The sequence below is a fragment of the Sturnira hondurensis genome, unplaced genomic scaffold (genome assembly GCF_014824575.4).
Source record: "Sturnira hondurensis isolate 20B ecotype Veracruz unplaced genomic scaffold, ASM1482457v3 Scaffold0024400, whole genome shotgun sequence".
In the NCBI taxonomy this organism is placed as follows: domain Eukaryota; kingdom Metazoa; phylum Chordata; class Mammalia; order Chiroptera; family Phyllostomidae; genus Sturnira; species Sturnira hondurensis.
This window is the reverse complement of record NW_028097031.1, coordinates 4,884,017-4,901,746: the sequence shown is the minus strand read 5'-3', so window position 1 is coordinate 4,901,746 and position 17,730 is coordinate 4,884,017. Positions and strand designations below refer to the sequence as shown.

General features: G+C 54.8%; 1 protein-coding gene across 1 annotated transcript; it reads right to left on the bottom strand.

Annotated features, from left to right (window-relative positions):
* Positions 1-462: 462 nt before the first annotated feature.
* Positions 463-16,780, bottom strand: GZMA (granzyme A). The gene is given in 6 exon segments (XM_037038535.1): positions 463-530; positions 1,374-1,458; positions 2,668-2,809; positions 2,811-2,938; positions 3,867-4,008; positions 16,746-16,780. Coding segments are annotated over 6 exon segments (600 nt in total).
* Between the last annotated feature and the right edge of the window lie 950 nt (positions 16,781-17,730).

The window sequence follows — 17,730 nt, the reverse complement described above, 5'->3', positions numbered from 1 at the left end:
TAAGAAGCGACACTGCCCTTCACTCCTCTCCTTATTCCCCCACTGAGTAGAATACCAGGCTGTAGGCGTCAAAGGCCACGGGTGTTTTAAAACTTCATTTGAAAAATAAAGAACATTTGAACTTCTCCTCAATGTGCTTCCTTTTTAAAGATAAACACAAAAGGGACAGTTCTGAATTGAGCAAAGGGTCAGGAACTGGGGAACTTCTTCCCCGGGGACACACCTGGCAGGAGCTAGAGTCACAGATGACTCTAGAGTCATTATCAGCCTATGGCGAGGCCTGAAATGCAGGAAGCCATTTCTCCGATGTTTCAGATGGGCGGTCCTTCACCACCCCCGCCCCCCGCCCCCCACCCCGCCTGGGCCCAAAGAGCAGCGAGGGGCTTCAGACGGGTCCAGGTGAAACCGCTTCGCTCGACATCATCGGGGGCCACCTCAGCTCCCTGCTTCAAAGCAGGGAGGTCAGATGGCTCCCGTGATGGTCTTCTGTATCCAGTTCGGGTACTTTTCGGTCAGAAGAATGTAGATGCCTGCTTTCCCTTACTCATCTATTCATTCATTCATCCATTCATTCATTCATTCACACACACATTCTCTCTCTCTCTGCATTTAAAGGCCACTCTCACACCTCTTTGGTTAATTGTCTGCCCTCAGCACTGATTCGCCCAGATTTGTCGGTCTTTTCCCACCATCTTCCTTTGAGAAAGACCACCCTGGAGGAGAGCTGCAGGCTCACCCTCAACAGCGGGGCAGACGCAGACCGGTGGAGGAAGCCCATAGCACGGGGAATGGCTGCCTCTCTCAGCCGACCCGTCTCCTCTCTATTCTCGGTCAGTGGACGTTAGGGGACAAAACCGAATGTCAGGGCCACTAGAAAGCCTGGGATGGGACCTCAGTTTCTCCTTGCTCTGATGGGGGGCACCGGACCACACCACACTTGTGGTATCTCAGGCAACTTCTAGGGGTAGTTTTCCGAGATTCATCAGCTCCCCTCATTTTCTCTCTGACCTCGCCAACCACTCACACATCGGGGGTCCAGGCCTGGTCCAATCCTGGTTGAGCCTGTTCTCGGCACTTGGAGAGGCCGACAGGGAGTCGGGTGGCCTCGCTCCGCATCCAGAGTCACCCCACTGACAGCCCTTCAACTCGGGGAGTTAACTAACTTTCTATGCCTTCGTGTCCTCACCCGTCCAACAGAGTGGGCCAACACGGGGCCTAGCTTGGGGGCCTAGCGCGGGGGCCTAGTTCGGGGGCCTAAGGGGAATGCAGGACAGAAGCAGGTGCAGTCCCGCCAGCCGTCACGATCGTTTCTGAGNCTGCGATGGTCTTCTGTATCAAGTTCGGGTACTTTTTGGTCAGAAGAATGTAGATGCCAGGCTTCCGAGAGTCGCCACACTTCCCGAAGGAAGTGACACCCCTGAAAACGCCCTCACAGAGCAGAGGACTTCCGGAGTCACCCTGCAACAGAAAGTCACATTGTAAATGTGGGTGCCCTCCCAGGGGAAAGCACTTACTCATCTATTCATTCATTCATCCATTCATTCATTCATTCACACACACATTCTCTCTCTGCATTTAAAGGCCACTCTCACACCTCTTTGGTTAATTGTCTGCCCTCAGCACTGATTCGCCCAGATTTGTCGGTCTTTTCCCACCGTTTCCTCTGAGAAAGACCACCCTGGAGGAGAGCTGCCGGCTCACCCTCAACAGCGGGGCAGGCGCAGACCGGCGGAGGAAGCCCACAGCACGGGGAATGGCTGCCTCTCTCAGCCGACCCGTCTCCTCTCTGTTCTCGGTCAGTGGACGTTAGGGGACAAAACCGAATGTCAGGGCCACTAGAAAGCCTGGGATGGGACTTTAGTTATTCCTCGCTCTGATGGGGGGCACCGGACCACACCACACTTGTGGTATCTCAGGCAACTTCTAGGGGTAGTTTTCCGAGATTCATCAGCTCCCCTCATTTTCTCTCTGACCTCACCAACCACTTACACATCGGGGGTCTGGGCCTGGTCCAATCCTGGTTGCACCTGTTCTCGGCACTTGGAGAGGCCGACAGGGAGTCGGGTGGCCTCGCTCCGCATCCAGGGTCACCCCACTGACAGCCCTTCAACTCGGGGAGTTAACTAACTTTCTATGCCTTCGTGTCCTCACCCGTCCAACAGAGTGGGCCAACACGGGGCCTAGCTTGGGGGCCTAGCGCGGGGGCCTAGTTCGGGGGCCTAAGGGGAATGCAGGACAGAAGCAGGTGCAGTCCCGCCAGCCGTCACGATCGTTTCTGAGAAGTCTGGGCAGCATCCAGGGGGGAGGTGAAACGGTGACCTGGAGATGACCGCCAGGAAGGAGGGGATGTCCCCTGTCCTCATGTCTCTAGTTCGCCTCGTTTCCTAGAGGCGGAAAGGTTGGCGTTTGTAACGTACTCACCTCACACGAGTCACCCTCGCCTCTTCTCCCGCCGGCACAAATCATGCCGAGATCCACGACCGGGGGAAAGTCATAGTGGCCGCGTCGTCGCACACTCTTCGGTGACGTTGGCCTCCCTCAGGTGGCTCGCCCTTCGCAGGAGTTTCTTCGGGTGTGTCCCATCCCGCCACATGGCACGTGGTGGGGGGTTCGATGTCTTTCCCTGTCTTGGGCAGTGGGAGTATTTTCACAGCTTNACGTACTCACCTCACACGAGTCACCCTCGCCTCTTCTCCCACTGGCACAAATCATGCCGCGATCCACGACCGGGGGAAAGTCATAGTGCGCCGCGTCGTCGCACACTCTTCGGTCGATCACGGTGACGTTGGCCTCCCTCAGGTGGCTCGCCCTTCACAGGAGTTTCTTCGGGTGTGTCCCACCCCGCCACATGGCACGTGGTGGGGGGTTCGATGTCTTTCCCTGTCTTGGGCAGTGGGAGTATTTTCACAGCTTTGGTTTTAGTTGCTTTGCCTTCCAGCTAAAAGAGAGGCAGCTTCAGGCCAGGACAAAGGGCCCGGACACCAGAACGTGGCTCCAAGGGGAGCATGTGAGTTGCCCGTGAGCATGTTTTTACACGAGGGACAGGCCAGGCGCAGGATTCAGCCTGCCTGACCGTCCATCACTGATGCGTGAAAAGCCCAGTGCACCTTTCATCTGGTTTGGCTGAGCTCATCCCTGGGGACTTGGTACAGCTGACCCTCCAGGGATGGAACCGCCTGGAGGTTCCTGGCAGGTCTGCGGCTAAAGCTGCGGGGCGAGCCTGGCCATTCTGCGCAGGTGGCCTCAGGCGTGTGAAGTGACGGGTCTGCAGACTGGCTCCACGCAGGTGCACATTGGTCCCCCCGCCCCCCCAACGGCCCTCTTCCTGGCTTGCTGCCCACCTCGCTCAGGTAATGCATGGCCGGGGGTGGGGGGGGGGCTGTGACCAGGCCAGATTAAGTCTCGGGGGAGGCAATTCTAATTCTTTCTTCCCTCCTCACCAGACAGTGTGAGCTGCAGAAGGACCTTCTGAGAGCACAGGCTACGTGGCCATGTGCACTGGCGCACCGAGTCCCATTCAGCACCCCCCTTCCAGACATCGAACTGTGCCCCCTTGTGCAGTGCACCCACCCCCTCGCCAGCTGCTGTGTGCCCAGCACCCCCCACCCCCAGTCTCTCTTGCTGAGCAAACTCAAACTCCAGCGACCTGCACGGTGGCTGGCCGAAGGAGCGCCCCGCAGTGTCGCCACTTGAGGAGATGCCTGCAGCAGCGGTACCAGGTTCCGGCTGCGTGCCTCACACCACACCCTGGCGTTAGCCCCCCCTTGGCTCGAGGCCAAAGGCGTAAAAATCATTCTCAGGTTAGACAAACCAAATTTCAAAATTTTGCTATTTCAAGAGTTATTTGGGGAAAAAAGCATATGCACCTGAAGTTGCTGAAGATCCCCTTCAAATGTCACTGGATCAAGGCACGGAGAGGAAATCGCCTTCTTAGTGGGGAATATTTGGACATATTTCTCTTTATGGGTTATAGAGTGGGCCCCGAGGATAACCTGAGGTTTGCCCTTCCTGAAAAACACAAGGACAGGAAACCATTTACACGAGAGAGTGAACGAACTTGAGCTTGAGCATGAACTGAATGTGTTCACACGTGTTCTTTCCCATGGCTGTTTAATTTGCATACAAGCGCAGCGAGGCAGAGGGTTCATGGGGCTTTTTTCTTCTGGTGTTTTAATGGCTTCTACCCACGGCTCCCAAGATGCGGGCCGTCACGGGTGGGTCACCTTCACCACATCCTTTTAAGGCGGAGGCCGCAGGAGGGAATCCCGGGCCTTCGGCCAGGGCCAGAGTGCTGGACAGCGGAGGCCTGGAGGGCCGGCTTCCCTGCTGGCCTCCGTTCTCGGCCTCCGTACCTGATGTGGGGCCAGGGTCCAAGGACTCGAGGAGCAGCCGCAGGTTTGCTTTCCTTCGGTTCTGGGAAACCGAGAACTTTGTTTTGTCTTCAGAGATGAAGTTGGGTTCCCTAGAGTCCAACTTGTGACAGGAAGAAATGCACCTTGACTTTATAGGGAAATAAAGCGGAATCTGCACTAACGGACGCAGGCGCCCAGGCACAGACCCACGACTAGGAGCAAGCCAGCCAGGCAGGCTGGGCTGGGCCGAGCGCCGTGCAGACGGCCGATGTGGCACCGCCCGTCTGACTCTGCCCTGAGAGGGCGGCTTAATTAACCTGGGCCGATGGCTCGCTTTGTGTCGAGTGTGCCTCAGGCTACAGTTCCCGCTCGGGAAATCCTTATTTTACACAATAAGATGCTGCGATTCTCTGTGGGTCTTCTCTGTGAGAAGCCAGTTTCGAAGCCCCCCCTTTTTCCACGCAGTTCATGCCGACGGAACGGGGTGCAGCAGGCTCTGGTCAGCAGCAGCGTGGCCGGTTCCGAAAACTGCGGTGCGTCCACACGCTGAACGTCACCTGACTTTCCAACCACAGTCAGGAAAAGCATTAGCTTGAACCACAGAAAAATGCTATTTTTAAAAGTCAAACAGTCAACATCAGTAATTTCTGATGGTTCAGTCTACTCTGTAGCATCTGATGTTAATTCTACGCTACGGGGACGCGGTTTGCTAGACTGCGTGAAGTTTGCTTACGAAAAAGCCTGCAGTGATGTACAGCGAAGGATGGACAGTGATTGTGTGGGGCTGGGTAAGATGGTGAGCGCTCCTTTTCACCTTTTCAAAATGTTAATAATTGTGTTAGTTGTGGTGAAAATATACTTTAAAAGAATTTGAGAAAGGTGTCACGCATTTCAACTGTGTGCTGCTGGACCAGGCCTTCGTTAGTGGGTACATGCGTGTGGACCAGAACACTAGGTGCACTTGTCCGAGGCCTCCTCCATGCCCCCACCCTGGCTTGAAACGTCAGGGCCGGGCTCCACCCCCCACCCCCCCTTTCCTTGGGAGTGAGGGGACCCTGGGGCTACGTACAGCCGTCGGCACCCAGTTCTCTCTGGTCAGAGCTCCTGCACAGAGTTTCGACCCCTTGATGAGAGCCATGTGGCCCCTGGAGCGAGGCCTCACTTCCTTCCCTCCTATGGTGCTCACAGAGGGTTGTGGGAAAACCGAAAAACGACCCCGAGGGAAGGCTCCCTTGCCCAGCTGTGCTGCTCCGAGCCAGTCGGGCGGGAGGAGCAGGTGCCTTCCGAGCCCCAGGCGCTGCTTGGGTGGGGAGGGGAGACCACGCAGTTCTGCGGGAAGTGGCCTCGGCCTCCTGGGTGGCACTGTGTCTCTAAGCCGTCCCCGTGGCCCACGCAGTTGCTGCCGTTTTCTCGAGGTGAGCTCAGGACTCAGTCTGGGGGGACGCTTTGGTATAAGCAAACATTCCACTTAAGTCAGGCCTTTATTATTTTTTGAATGTCTAAATTGATTTCTCTTTCCTTTTTTGAAATTGTTAGGGCAAAAATGATAACTGGGTAGAAATGCTTCTTTCTTTGCGTGTTGGTTCTCTGACTTCAGTGTTATAATAGTGGCTCTGAGTCCTCACATGTAGTCAGGTTCGGAACCCAGAGGGGAACCTGGGAACCTGCCCGTAGATCTGCTCCCAGGTGGCTGCGAGGCACCTGCCGCCACGGCAGTTCGGGGTGGACCTGGTGGGGAGCGACTCTTGGTCCAAAGTGATGCCCCTGTGGTGCGGCTACCGGCAGAGGCATTTCTGAGGGGTGCGCACAGCCGGGATAGGGGAGTAAAAGCAGGAGGCTGGAGGGGGCGGGGCTGGGCCTGCGGTCTTGGCAGGGCACTCGGACTAGGCTCTGGTCCCCAAACGGAACCTTTCTGCTCCTTGGTTTGCGTGAAGACTCCCCCCGCCCCCGCCCTGACTCAGAGGCCTGAGCGCTGAAAGCTCACTTGGACTGTCCGAGTCGGAAGGTCCTCATTAGTGAAATGCACACCTGTGTAGGTAAAGGCACCTTTGGTCTCGGCACCTGAAGAGGGCCCCTGGGGGGCAGTGGAGCACAGCCAGGGCTGCGACTGGGCCTGGAGGCTCATGGGACACGAGTCCTTTCTCCCTGCTGTTGACTCTGCAGCACGTTTCCAGGGTCCGGCTGCGAGGGGCCTGTGGTCGCCGCACGGTCCTGCCTGGGCCACACCCTCTGTGCCCTGACCCACCGAGGGCGGGTGTGAGGCACTCCTGGGCATCGGGGGCTCGGTGCGGCTGGAGGACTGAGGACTTTCCCACGAGGGCCTGCGTGCTCTGCGGAGACACGCAACCCACCGCCTTGCTCTGGGAGCCCACGCCAGCCCGGCTCACGTTTGCTCACATGCACCGAGGCTGCAGGGTTTTGATGATTTCAGTGTATTTTTATCTTTTCCTCTCACTTGGTATTAATGATGCAGCAAGGAGGCGAGGCAGATGGGCTAAGTAAGAGGGGCGGGGCTATAAAACATACGTTGCGCTAAACGATCAATGGTGAGTAGCGCCCCCAGTAGGGAAAGGCGAATAGCAAACTCAGGAAGTGGACTTTGGCCCGGGCCTCCAAGTCCAGCCCGGCACCTCGGCTGGGCCTGAGCAACCGGCACATTCTTTCGTGTTTTTCCTGTGAAGTCTCTGTGCAGTTATTTTCGAGTGAGGGCTGGCAGACCCGCCCAGAGATGAACAAAACACAGCTGCTACCCTCAAAGCACTCGGCGTAGACAGAGGGAGCGAGCGAGCTGTGGACACACACGCCCGCGATCACAGGGCTGGACGTGAGCCAAGCACCCCAAGAGGGGGGAACCGAGGAGCCGGAGGGATTCAGAGGCCTGAGAACGAGCTCTTGGTGGGGGGGCTTGGGGGTGTGCATGGAGCAGGCATTCCGTGTATTTGCTTATTTCCAAAGGAGACGGAAAGAAACCCAGGTTTGGTAGGTGGGGCTGCACGGAGGGAGGTGGCCCAGAGAGAAGTGTTGAAATGAACTTCAGGGCATCACGTTTCAATGCCTTTGGCGTCAGACTTGACACTTCGGAGCTGGTCCTTAAAAGAGAACTGTTAGCCGAGTGATTTTTTAAAAAGGCCCCCAATGTGACTTGCTATTATTCTTTCGGTTGTTCAAGGTTAAGAGCTTTTCTAGCTTCTCTAACTTTCCATGGTAATGTTGCAGATTCTCTGGGTAACTGTCCGGAATTTAAGCAACACTCACTTCTCTTCCCTGAGAATCCACAGCACCTGCAACCCAGTAGCTACCTTCTTCCAGCCTCGGGGAGGGGGGGAGCCTCAGACAGCCGAGTCTCTTTGCTGAAGGCTCACAACCACCTGGAGACCTGCCCAGCGTCACCCGTGGGAGCGGAGTGGGAACAGTCCCGTGGCCCTGACCCAGCTCCCAGTCTGCTCACCCCCAAGGGTGGGCTGGGCCGCCTCCGGCTCAGGCTGGACCCCGTCTCATTGGCCTTAACCGTCTCACCACGTGCCATGGTGTGATGTCAGCTGGAACTGGTAGTTTAGTAAGTTATGTTAAAATCAAAGAAAACAACTGCAGTAACAAGGACCGTGAAAGCATCTAGGAATTGCCAGCCACTGGCTCATTCCAGACCCCAGCTCTGCCACCTACCTCGGTGTGGGGGGAGGGAGTCGGGACCTTCTGATTCCCACGCACAGACAGAAACCTGGTGATTACAGGGGATGACGGGCTCACCCAAGTCCGCACCACTAATAAGGGACAAAGCCGTGCTCTCACCCAGTTCCGCGTCATCTAAGACCCCTACTCTTTCCAATGCGAATCACTGTTTTCCTAAAGAAGTGTCGCTTCGCCTCTTTTATCTCCGAGACATCGGTGTCTCAAACACACCAGTGTAGACACACATGTGCATGTAAATACTTGCATGTCGTTTGGGAGGGTCCCAGACGTCTGATGTCTGTCCTTGGCCATGAGGAGCTCAGGAGCCCGCTTGGAGAAGTCCAGCCCTGTGGGTTGAGCTGTATGATGTCATGGTGTGTGGTGAAGGGCACAGGCTCTGGGTTCAAACCCGAGCCCTGCTACTTTCTAGCTGATGACTTTGCCTGTGCCTTGGTTTCCCCACGTGGAGAATGGGCTGATAACGTTGACACTGCGGAAGATTAAGTGAGTGATGGTGCATAAAGCACTTAGCCGACTGCTATGCTCAGTTGGGAGCTGTACAGCCTGCTGACGTCTGTATTCCCTGGATGGTCCCACACTGATGCCGTCGGCTCCTCACAGACCCCGACCAGTGGAAACAGATGTCCACAGACACGTTCTGAAGCCGAGAGTGTAAAGGTTTGTCTGAGGGCTACGACTGTTCAGTGTGTCTGTGGCTGGGAGGTGAACAGCTCACCGACCCCCCCCCCCCTTAATGGCTTCATCACTTTTTTCAACGAGAGGTTTTGCCTTGTAGACCCGCCCTGAGTTCACGAGAGCCACCAGCTTCGGTCGCGATGCTTCCGTGTTTTCTGCTGTGGGCACAGAGGGCATGTCTTCATCTTAATAAGTCAACAGGCCTATTTCAGCCGAGACAAAAGGTAATATTGAAATCTGTGGGAAACGAGCAAATGTGTTCTCCCATGTTGTCAGCTCCCTCTTCATTCTGATGGTGGGTCTTCAGCTGTGCGGAAGCTTTTCAGTTTGATGTGGCCCCATCTGCTTATTTTTCCTTTAGTCCCTTGCCCTCGGAGATACGGTGGCAAAAATATTGCCCTGCGGGATATCTGAAATTCTACTGCCTGTGTCCTCCTCAGGGCCGTCCAACCTTGTGGTGTCTCTGGGCCACCCTGGAAGAAGAGCTGTCTTGGGCCACGCACTAAATACATAAACACTCACAAAAACTGATGAGTAAAAAAGGTTTTAAGTAAATGTACAATTATGTTGGGCCACACTCATAGCCACCCTGGACAACACGTGGCTGGTGGGCCTCGTGTTGGACACCCCTGCAGGACTTTTACGTTGTCATGACTTATGTTTAAATCTTTTATCTGTTTTGAGTTTTTTTCCGGTATACCATGTAAGTTGGTGGTACAGCTTCAGTTTCTGCATGTACCAGTCCAGTTCTCCCAACGCCGTGTATTGAAGACACTGTTTTTACCCCATTGTACACTGTGCCCCTCCGTCAAATACTGACCAACCACAGAGACTTGGGTTTGTTTCTGGGCCTCTGTTCTGACCCATTGATGCCTGTGTCTTTCTGCCGGCGCCCGGCTGGTTTGACCACACTGGACTGTCACGCAGTGTGATGCCAGGTCTCACGACCCCTCCTACTTTGCTCTTCTTTCCCAAGATTGTGGAAGCTATTTGGGGTCTTTTTTGGTTCCATACACATTTTTGAAATATTTGTTCTAGATCAGTGAAATATGCCATCGGTATTTAATAGGAATAGTATTGAATCTATAGATTGCTTTGGGTGGTATACACATTTTAATGATGTCGACTCTTTCAGTCTATGAACACTGTATATGTTTCCTTCTATTTTTATCTCCCTTAACTTCTTTCTTGAGTGTTCTCCAGTTTCTAAGTACAGGTCTTTTACCTCCTGTTTAAGTTTATTCCTGTCTCCAAAACATAGGAAGACCTCATCCAACTCAACACCAAGAAGACAAACAATCCAATTAAAACATGGGCAAAGGACCTGAACAGACACTTCTCCAAAGAGGACATACATATGAAAAGGTGTTCAATGTCACTAACTATCAGAGAGATGCAAATTAAAACCACAATGAGATACCACTTCAGACTGGGCAGAATGGCCATCATTAATAAGTCAACAAACAACAGTGCTGGGAATGTGGAGAAAAGGGAACCCTAGGGCACTGTGGATGGGAATGCAGACTGGTGCAGCTCCCATGGAACTGCCTTTTGACCCAGCGATTCCATTGCTGGAACTATTCCCTAAGAACCCTGAAACAACAACCCATAAGAACCTGTGCACCCCAATGTTCATAGCAGCGCTATTCACAATAGCCAAGTGCTGGAAACAGCCTAAGTGCCCATCGGTAAATGAGTGGATCAAAAACCTGGTACATTTACACAGAGGAATACTGCTCATCAGAAAGAAAGAAGGAGCTCCTGCCTCTTGTAACAGCATGGATGGAACTGGAAAGCATTATGCTGAGCGAAATAAGCCAGTTCGTGAAAGACAAACGCAATATGACCTCCTCTCTAAGAGGACTCTAATGGACAAAATAAACCAACCAACAAAACAGAACCACAGGCATGGAAACATGGAACAGAGTGGCAGTGACCCGAGGGGGGGGGCAGGTAAATGGTGGAAAGGAGGGGGAGGGAGAGACAAAGAACCTGTGCAAAGGACCCACAGACACGGACAGCAGGGTGGGGACTGCCTGTGGAGTGGGGGGTGGGGTGCGCTGGGCAGAAGAGGGCACAGGGGGAAAAACTGGGACAACTGTAACAGAACAACAATAAAACACTTAAAAAAGGAGAACAAAAAAAGCCTATTGGAAATTAAGTTGTGATTTCTTTTTCTTGCATGCACAATGTTAAGCGAACATGGCACCCCATTGTCCCACGAGCAAAGCAAAGATGCGTGCGGAAACACGGCTCACCTCCAGGAGTGAGGAGAAGGCAGCCGGTGGCCAGGAGCGGGCATGCGACGGGGGGCTTGCATGACGCCTGTCACCTACGTGTGGGGACCACTCAGTTCCAGGCGCTGACAGTGATACACAGTGAAGCACAAAGGATACCGGTGGTTTCTTCTCTGCTGGGCCTCGGAGGGGCTGGTGTTTCATTACTGGAAAACAATTTCGGCGATGGCGTGGTCGCTGGTTTCTCAGGTGAGGTCATTTCCTGTGGGTTAGACCACTCCTACCTCCAAGGGTAAAGGTGAAGCCATGGAGACTGTGACAAATTAAGAACACTCAGGAGGACGTTGCTCTCCTTTGGACAGCTGTTTTGTTGGGAACCGCCCTGCCTGGTTTCAGGAGCTGTAACCCCCCACCCACCCCCATGGCCAAGGCTGAGTGAGCGACTTTGGGACCATAAGCCACCAAGGAGACAAAGCTTATCTCCCCGTCAGGAGTGCTGCCTCTGCTCCTTTTACTTCATCCGTAACTGGCCCCCAGGACTTGATCTGTTAGCCAATGACGGGTAACATTCCTCAAGGAGGGAACGACCTAAGACAGGCATGATCATGGGGGCCCCAAGGAAGGACTTCAGGGGCTATAGCAAAAGGGGGTGATGGACCCCCGCCCCTCGGCTATGACATAGCCTGAGTCCTCATTCTGTCTCTTAATCTCTTGGCTGCCTTACTTCTCCTACCTGACTTAAGCCTGAAACAATGCTGGAGGTGGGTGCCGCCCTGTGCTGGAAAGAGCGGGTCCCCTAGGGCAATCAGAAAGAATGTGTAGAATCCAGTGAAACCTGCTTTGTTTAGAATGCTCTCAATTAAACGATTAGGGTCCAAGCAAGAAGTGAGTTTGTTCCTCAAAGTTTTATGGCCCTTTAGCTGTCTGACCCTGACTCAGAATAGGCCCTCAGAGTTCTTTGTAGCTATCTATTGTTTGATCTTTCCTGCCTGACAATGATTGATGAGCTTTACCTGTGTTCCTGTGCAAACTGAACCCAGTAAAAGCCCACTGAGGAACGGGCTCTTGGCCCTTCTCCTTTGAGAGATTGGGCACCTTTCCTCCCCAAGCAGATCATGCCTTGGTAGACTTACCCTCATCTGTGGTGGCTGGGGGGGCCCTGTGGGTGGAACACCCCCCCCCCACTGTTTCACTTTTAAATATGAGTGTATGTGAAAAAGCTGAGAATTCATGTCTATAAGGGAAATTGCTTTGAAGTATCATCTTCGAACTTGTTCTGGAGGGAAGGGGTAGATGTTTGATGCCTTCGCTGCCGAGGCTCCTCAGCAGGCACCCAGCACGAGTTATCAGCAATAAGAACGCCCGTCCTCGTCAACAGGACGAACGCCAGCGCAAACGTGCGGGCCCGTGACCGCCTGTCGACCTGCTGGAAGTTGGAAAAACGAACGGCGTGCCCTCCGTCGTTGGGAATTCCCACGTGCTGATGGCACCTGGACGCGGCCAGCTTCCTGGGTGACCAGAAACCTGGTGGCTCGTGCACTCTGCATGACCTTTGACTCAACAAGTTGGGTCTATGATTTAAAAAAAATGATGGATATGCGCAAGAACTTAGCTGTAACGAGTTCCCTTGCATTATTGTTCATCATGAGAAAAAGCTGAAAACAACCTAAGTGCCCCCAAATAAAGAGTTAGATGGGCAGAGTTAGGCCATTTCCCATTGCTGCTGAAACAAACTACCAAAAACCTAGTGACTCCAGACTGCTTCGCCACTCTGGAGGCCGGGGTCTGGCGTGGGCCTCACTGGGCTCGAGTCCGGGGGTCTGCAGGGCTGTGCTCTCCGGGGAGGCTCGGGGGGTGGGGAAGCCACTCCCTCACCCTCTAAGCTTGGAGCACTCCCTGGCTGGACACCCCCCCCCCCGCAGAAACACAGCAGTCTTTCCCCGTCCCCCTCTCTTCCCCCCTGCTTCCTGGGGAGACTGGCCAGTTAAAACAGCAGCGCCTGAGCCTGTGCCCTGGGCTCTGCTCTCCTGAGACAGCGGCTCGATAGAGAAACAGGTGATGCAGTGTTCTCGTTGTTTCAGCAAGTGACACCCACCCAAGTACATGTGTAAATACAAAGTCAAAGCTAGAACGCATTTCATACCCAATGTTAACGAGTGTTACCCCTGGGTCATGATTCTTCCTTTACTTAAGGATAGGTGTAGCATCTTCATAATGAATATAAGTTATGGGATGAAAGCCAAATAAAGCTGAGGGGACTGGAACTGTGGGGCTGGTGTGTGTGGGGGGATGGGGAGTTTGCTCAGCGATAATGAGTGGCAGGCGGGCCCAGGAAGAGGGGTGGGCTGAGGGGGACAGGCAGGGGCCCCTCGTTTCTCCCACAGCCCCGTCCCTGCCTCCCACGGGGAAGGCCGAGTGGAAATGGATTTTCCCTGAAGGAGGGTGGGCGGCAGGGACCCCCCTCCAGGTAAACTCCTGACTTTGTAACTCTCTGACTTTCTGAACTTTCAGTTTTGTCACAAGAAGAGACGTTTGTCAGTTTCCCACCAAATGTTTCCGGTTGTAATTTGGTCGCATAGATGTGGTCTGGGGCCAGAGGTTTCTCTGTGGTGGGCTTTCCAGGTAGTGAAGCAGCCAGCACGTTCTCGGCCCTGCCCCCCAGCCTGCAGCTGGGGGTCTCCTGTTGCTACAAGACAGGTCCCAGCTGCCCCGGTGCTGTGCATGTGGTGGCCATGGGGACCGCCCCTCATTTCATCTCTTCTTTCTTAACCAAATCAGTGAGATGTGCTTTACATGAGCCATTCGGCTCGCCATTTTAAAGATACAGTTCCCTGGTTTTTAATATATTACGGGCATCGATTTTAAAAAATTGTGCTAAAATGTGTGTCGCATACAATTTGCCACTTTTACCATTTTGGTGTCTAATTCGGTGGCATTAATTACAGTCGTGGGGTGGGGCGCCCACCACCACTGCGGGCGTCAGGACGCTCCGTCACCTGAAACAGACACTCGGCCACCCCGCAGCTGTGGCTGGCCCCCGTTCTGCCTTCCTGCAGCCCCAGCAACCTCGCGTCCACGTCCTGTGTCTACAGGTCTGCCCGTCCCAGCTATTTCACATAAACGAAATCATACAGCATTGTCCCTGTGTCTGGTTCATTTCCCTTCGTACAGTATCGTCAAGTTCGTTCAAGCGTAGCGAGTACCTGAACTTGGTGCCTTCTGGTGGCTGACCGGCACTGCACGGCGGGCGTCCGCCACCTCTCGTTCAGCCATCCTCTGCTGGTGGACGGTTGGGTGGTCTCCCGCCGGCCGCTGCGGGCACGCCGCAAGGCGTACTGACGTGCAAGTATCCATTCTAGTCCTTGCCTTTCGGTTCTACCCGTAGGGGTCAAGCTTCTGGGTCGCGTGGTGATTATATGCTCAGCTTTTGGAGGAACCCCCGCATGCTCTCTGGTTGTCCCCCTCCCTACCCCTACTTCAGTACACAGGGACATGACCCGTGCGGCGCCCTGGCTGCAGACTTTGGTTTCTGCGCCGGAGGTGCAAGGCTGGAGAGAGTGGTAATTCTACATTTGCAACGAAGAAAAACATGAGTAATGTATAAAATCATAGCTTTTCTTGAACATCTCGGAGCTGAAGCTGCAGGGCAGCCAAGTAGGCTGAAACCAGAGGGAAGACAGGTGCCTCTGGGGGAGAAGGGCGTGCTGACCTGGGGCGGAGCAGGTGGGGGAGGTGCTGGCCACCTGGAAGCTGCTCGTGAGAAGCAGGTACGTTTAAAGGATGAACTGGGTCAACGAGGGAACCCCGTGGCCCTGGAGCGGCAGGCGGGCCTGCAGGCTTCTCCCCACGGCCCTCCCAGGAGCTGCATGGGTGAGGCGGGCAAGGCTGTCGATGCCAGGAATCCCCCCTCTGATGCAGAGGCGAAGAGCAGACACACTGCAGGGGAGGCCCGAGCTTCCTGGGGGGGGTGCTTTACCCCCATGTTCTGCCCACAGCAGCAGCCTTCGGCTGCTCCCCTGGCCCCGGCATGCGTGAGGATGCTGTGGCTGGGGGAGGAGGGAGAAAAGGCCCAGCCCTCTATTTCTTGGCAGAGGGGGCAGCCAGAAGAAGGTCCTCTGCCACACGGGAGGGGCAGGATCACTGCGATGTCCCCATCCTGGAGACCACAGTCCGAGCGGAACGATGGCAAACCCAGGCCAGCTCCTGGCCAGACGGACCAAACCCCGTGCGGTAGAGGACCCTCGGGGAGAAGAGCTGTTGACATGCTCGGACACCAGCCTGTTTTCCTGAGTGTCTGTCATCTTGCAAATGATGAGACCCGCAGAAATGTGGGACGAAGAGCACCCCGTCAGGAGACAGCCGTGAACAGAGTTGGACTGAGGTCTGACTCAGACGTTCGAATGACGAGAAAGAGAATTTAATTCTGAGCAGTAACACGTTGGTCTGCAGTGAGAAACGGCGGCGACACGCTGGACCGTAGGGCACATACAGCAGAGAGGTGGGAACTCTGAGAGAGGACCGAACGCAAGGGCTAGGAGTGGGAGGAGACACGGGGAAAGACCGGCGACTGGAGGGCTCAGCGGAGACTGGAGAGACCTCTGAGAGCCGGGGCACAGTGCCACCCTCACATCCTGTCGCTGGACTCCGGATGAGAGACGCAGTGGCGGAGCGGTATTGGAGGAGATGGTTGACGGCCCCCTTCACCCCTGGGGGAGGGGGACTCCCCGGCCTTCCTCCCGCCCTGCTCCCGGGCTGGGCCTGCAGTCTCAGGCTTCCTTCCCCTGTGCTGGGCTGCCGGATAGCTCAGTCTCTAGAACATTCCATTCCATATGGTCATTCCATTTGAGATACTTATGAAGTACCTACTATGTGCTAGACCTGGGAGTTGCTGTCCTGACAGACCCTGTGGCCTAAATGGAGATGAGGGGCCTTATAGTTTGTTTTTGCCCTGGACACAGAGAGGCGTTGAGGAACACAGCCAGTTTGTCGGGACACCACATCACCACCGCAGAAGAATTTGGCTAACTGCAACGAACCGTGCTGCTGCAGTTTAGAACCTTAGAGTTTAGAGCCTTTTAAATGTTCGTTCCGTTTTTGTTTGGACTTGCTTACTGTACTGATGGTCCGTGAGAGGGCCGATCTGGTTTTGGTTCGGCTGACCCTGGAGACCCAGACAAGTGCGTGTGAGCCTCGGCAGCGCTCGCGGAGAGCACAGAGACGCTGCTTTTCGGCCGTGCGCCCAGCCACGTGAAAGCACAGCCGCTGGGCAGGCAGTGCTGGCTCCCTGGCTGTCGCGGTTGACGTGCTGCATCTTACAAGATGTTTCAAGGCTGGAAACCACATCTGAGGCTGTAGTGAATAGAACTGCTATTCGGGGGACTCCTGGGGGCACCGGGCAACTTGGGGGAGTGCTTTGCCCATCGGGCCACTTTATTAGATTTGTCACCTCTCAAGAAGGTACTTGAGGGTTAGTGGAGAAGGAGATCTTATTACCTTCTTTACTGACACCTGGGAGGGTGCAGGAGAGTTCCCGGGTGTTCCGGGCCAGGGAACGTGGGCAAGGGCTGGAGGTGGCGTGGGGTGGAACTGAGTGTGTCTGCGCAGGTGTGTGTTGTAAGCTGGCTGACGGTGGCAGCAAAGGCTCGATTAAGATGTCTTCAGTTAAAATAAAACGTCTTAATTAGGCTGAGAAAATAATGAACGAGGTAGGTGTACTAAGATGTCAAGTAGAAAGGTCCCCAGAGTGGCCCCATCCGTGGGGAGTGAAGGTCCAGCAGCAGCCGCCACGTACCTGAGCTGCAGGAAAGAACTTCTCTTTTTGGTCATCGCCCCTTTACCTGCAGAGCTCACCCCGGGGAGTATCTCCTGCGGTTCCTCAATCACTTTTCACCTGGGGGGTGGAGAACTAGGGCGGTCAGGTAACCTGACACAGTTGGTGATTTGTCCCTCTGGGATGCGGACCCAGGCTGACTCGGGGCCTGTGCTCATAACTCGATGTGCAGTGGGTCTGGGCAACGGTGAGTCTGTGTAAAGGTGAGTCTGGGCAACGGTGAGTCTGGGCAATAGTGAGGCCTGTGCAACAGTGAGTCTGTGTAAAGGTGTCTGGGCAATGGTGAGTCTGGGCAATGGTGAGTCTGGGCAATAGTGAGGCCTGTGCAACAGTGAGTCTGGGTAAAGGTGAGTCTGTGTAATGGTGAGTCTATGCAATAATGAGTTTGTGCAATAATGAGTCAGTGCACCAGCCAGTCTGCGTGGCCGTGGGTCCCTGCAGTAGCAAGTCCGTGCAGTGCTGGTGTGCCCGCACCAGTGACCTTGGAAATGATCCTCCTAAACCGAGGCAGCTGGTCCTCCAGAGTCGTCAGCCCTTTACGACGGGTGGAGAGTGCAGGAACCCGGGCTCCAGCCCTGACGGTCTGCGTGCCCTGGGAACCACCTCGGCCCCAGTCCGTGTATTTCACGTGGCCGCTACAGTTTCTGTCTCTCAGGTGGGAGGAGGGTTAGACACGAAGACCTGTGTTTCCTCAGAGGCTGGGGCATGCCTCAGAATTAATTTGCAGAATGTACTCATGGGCAACTGTATCCCGATCTATATTTGCTTTGTGGTTTTGTCCAGACCAAGTGTGGGAATCTCTGAGGAAGCGTGGAGGGGACCCTGGGGCCCAGGGCTGGAGGAAACCCCATCCCCCACCCTGCCCACGTCACCGACAGGGGACTGGCTGGGTTGCTGCCAGGGGGCCTGGGGCCTGTGAATGGCCCGACTGTCCACTTTCCGAGCC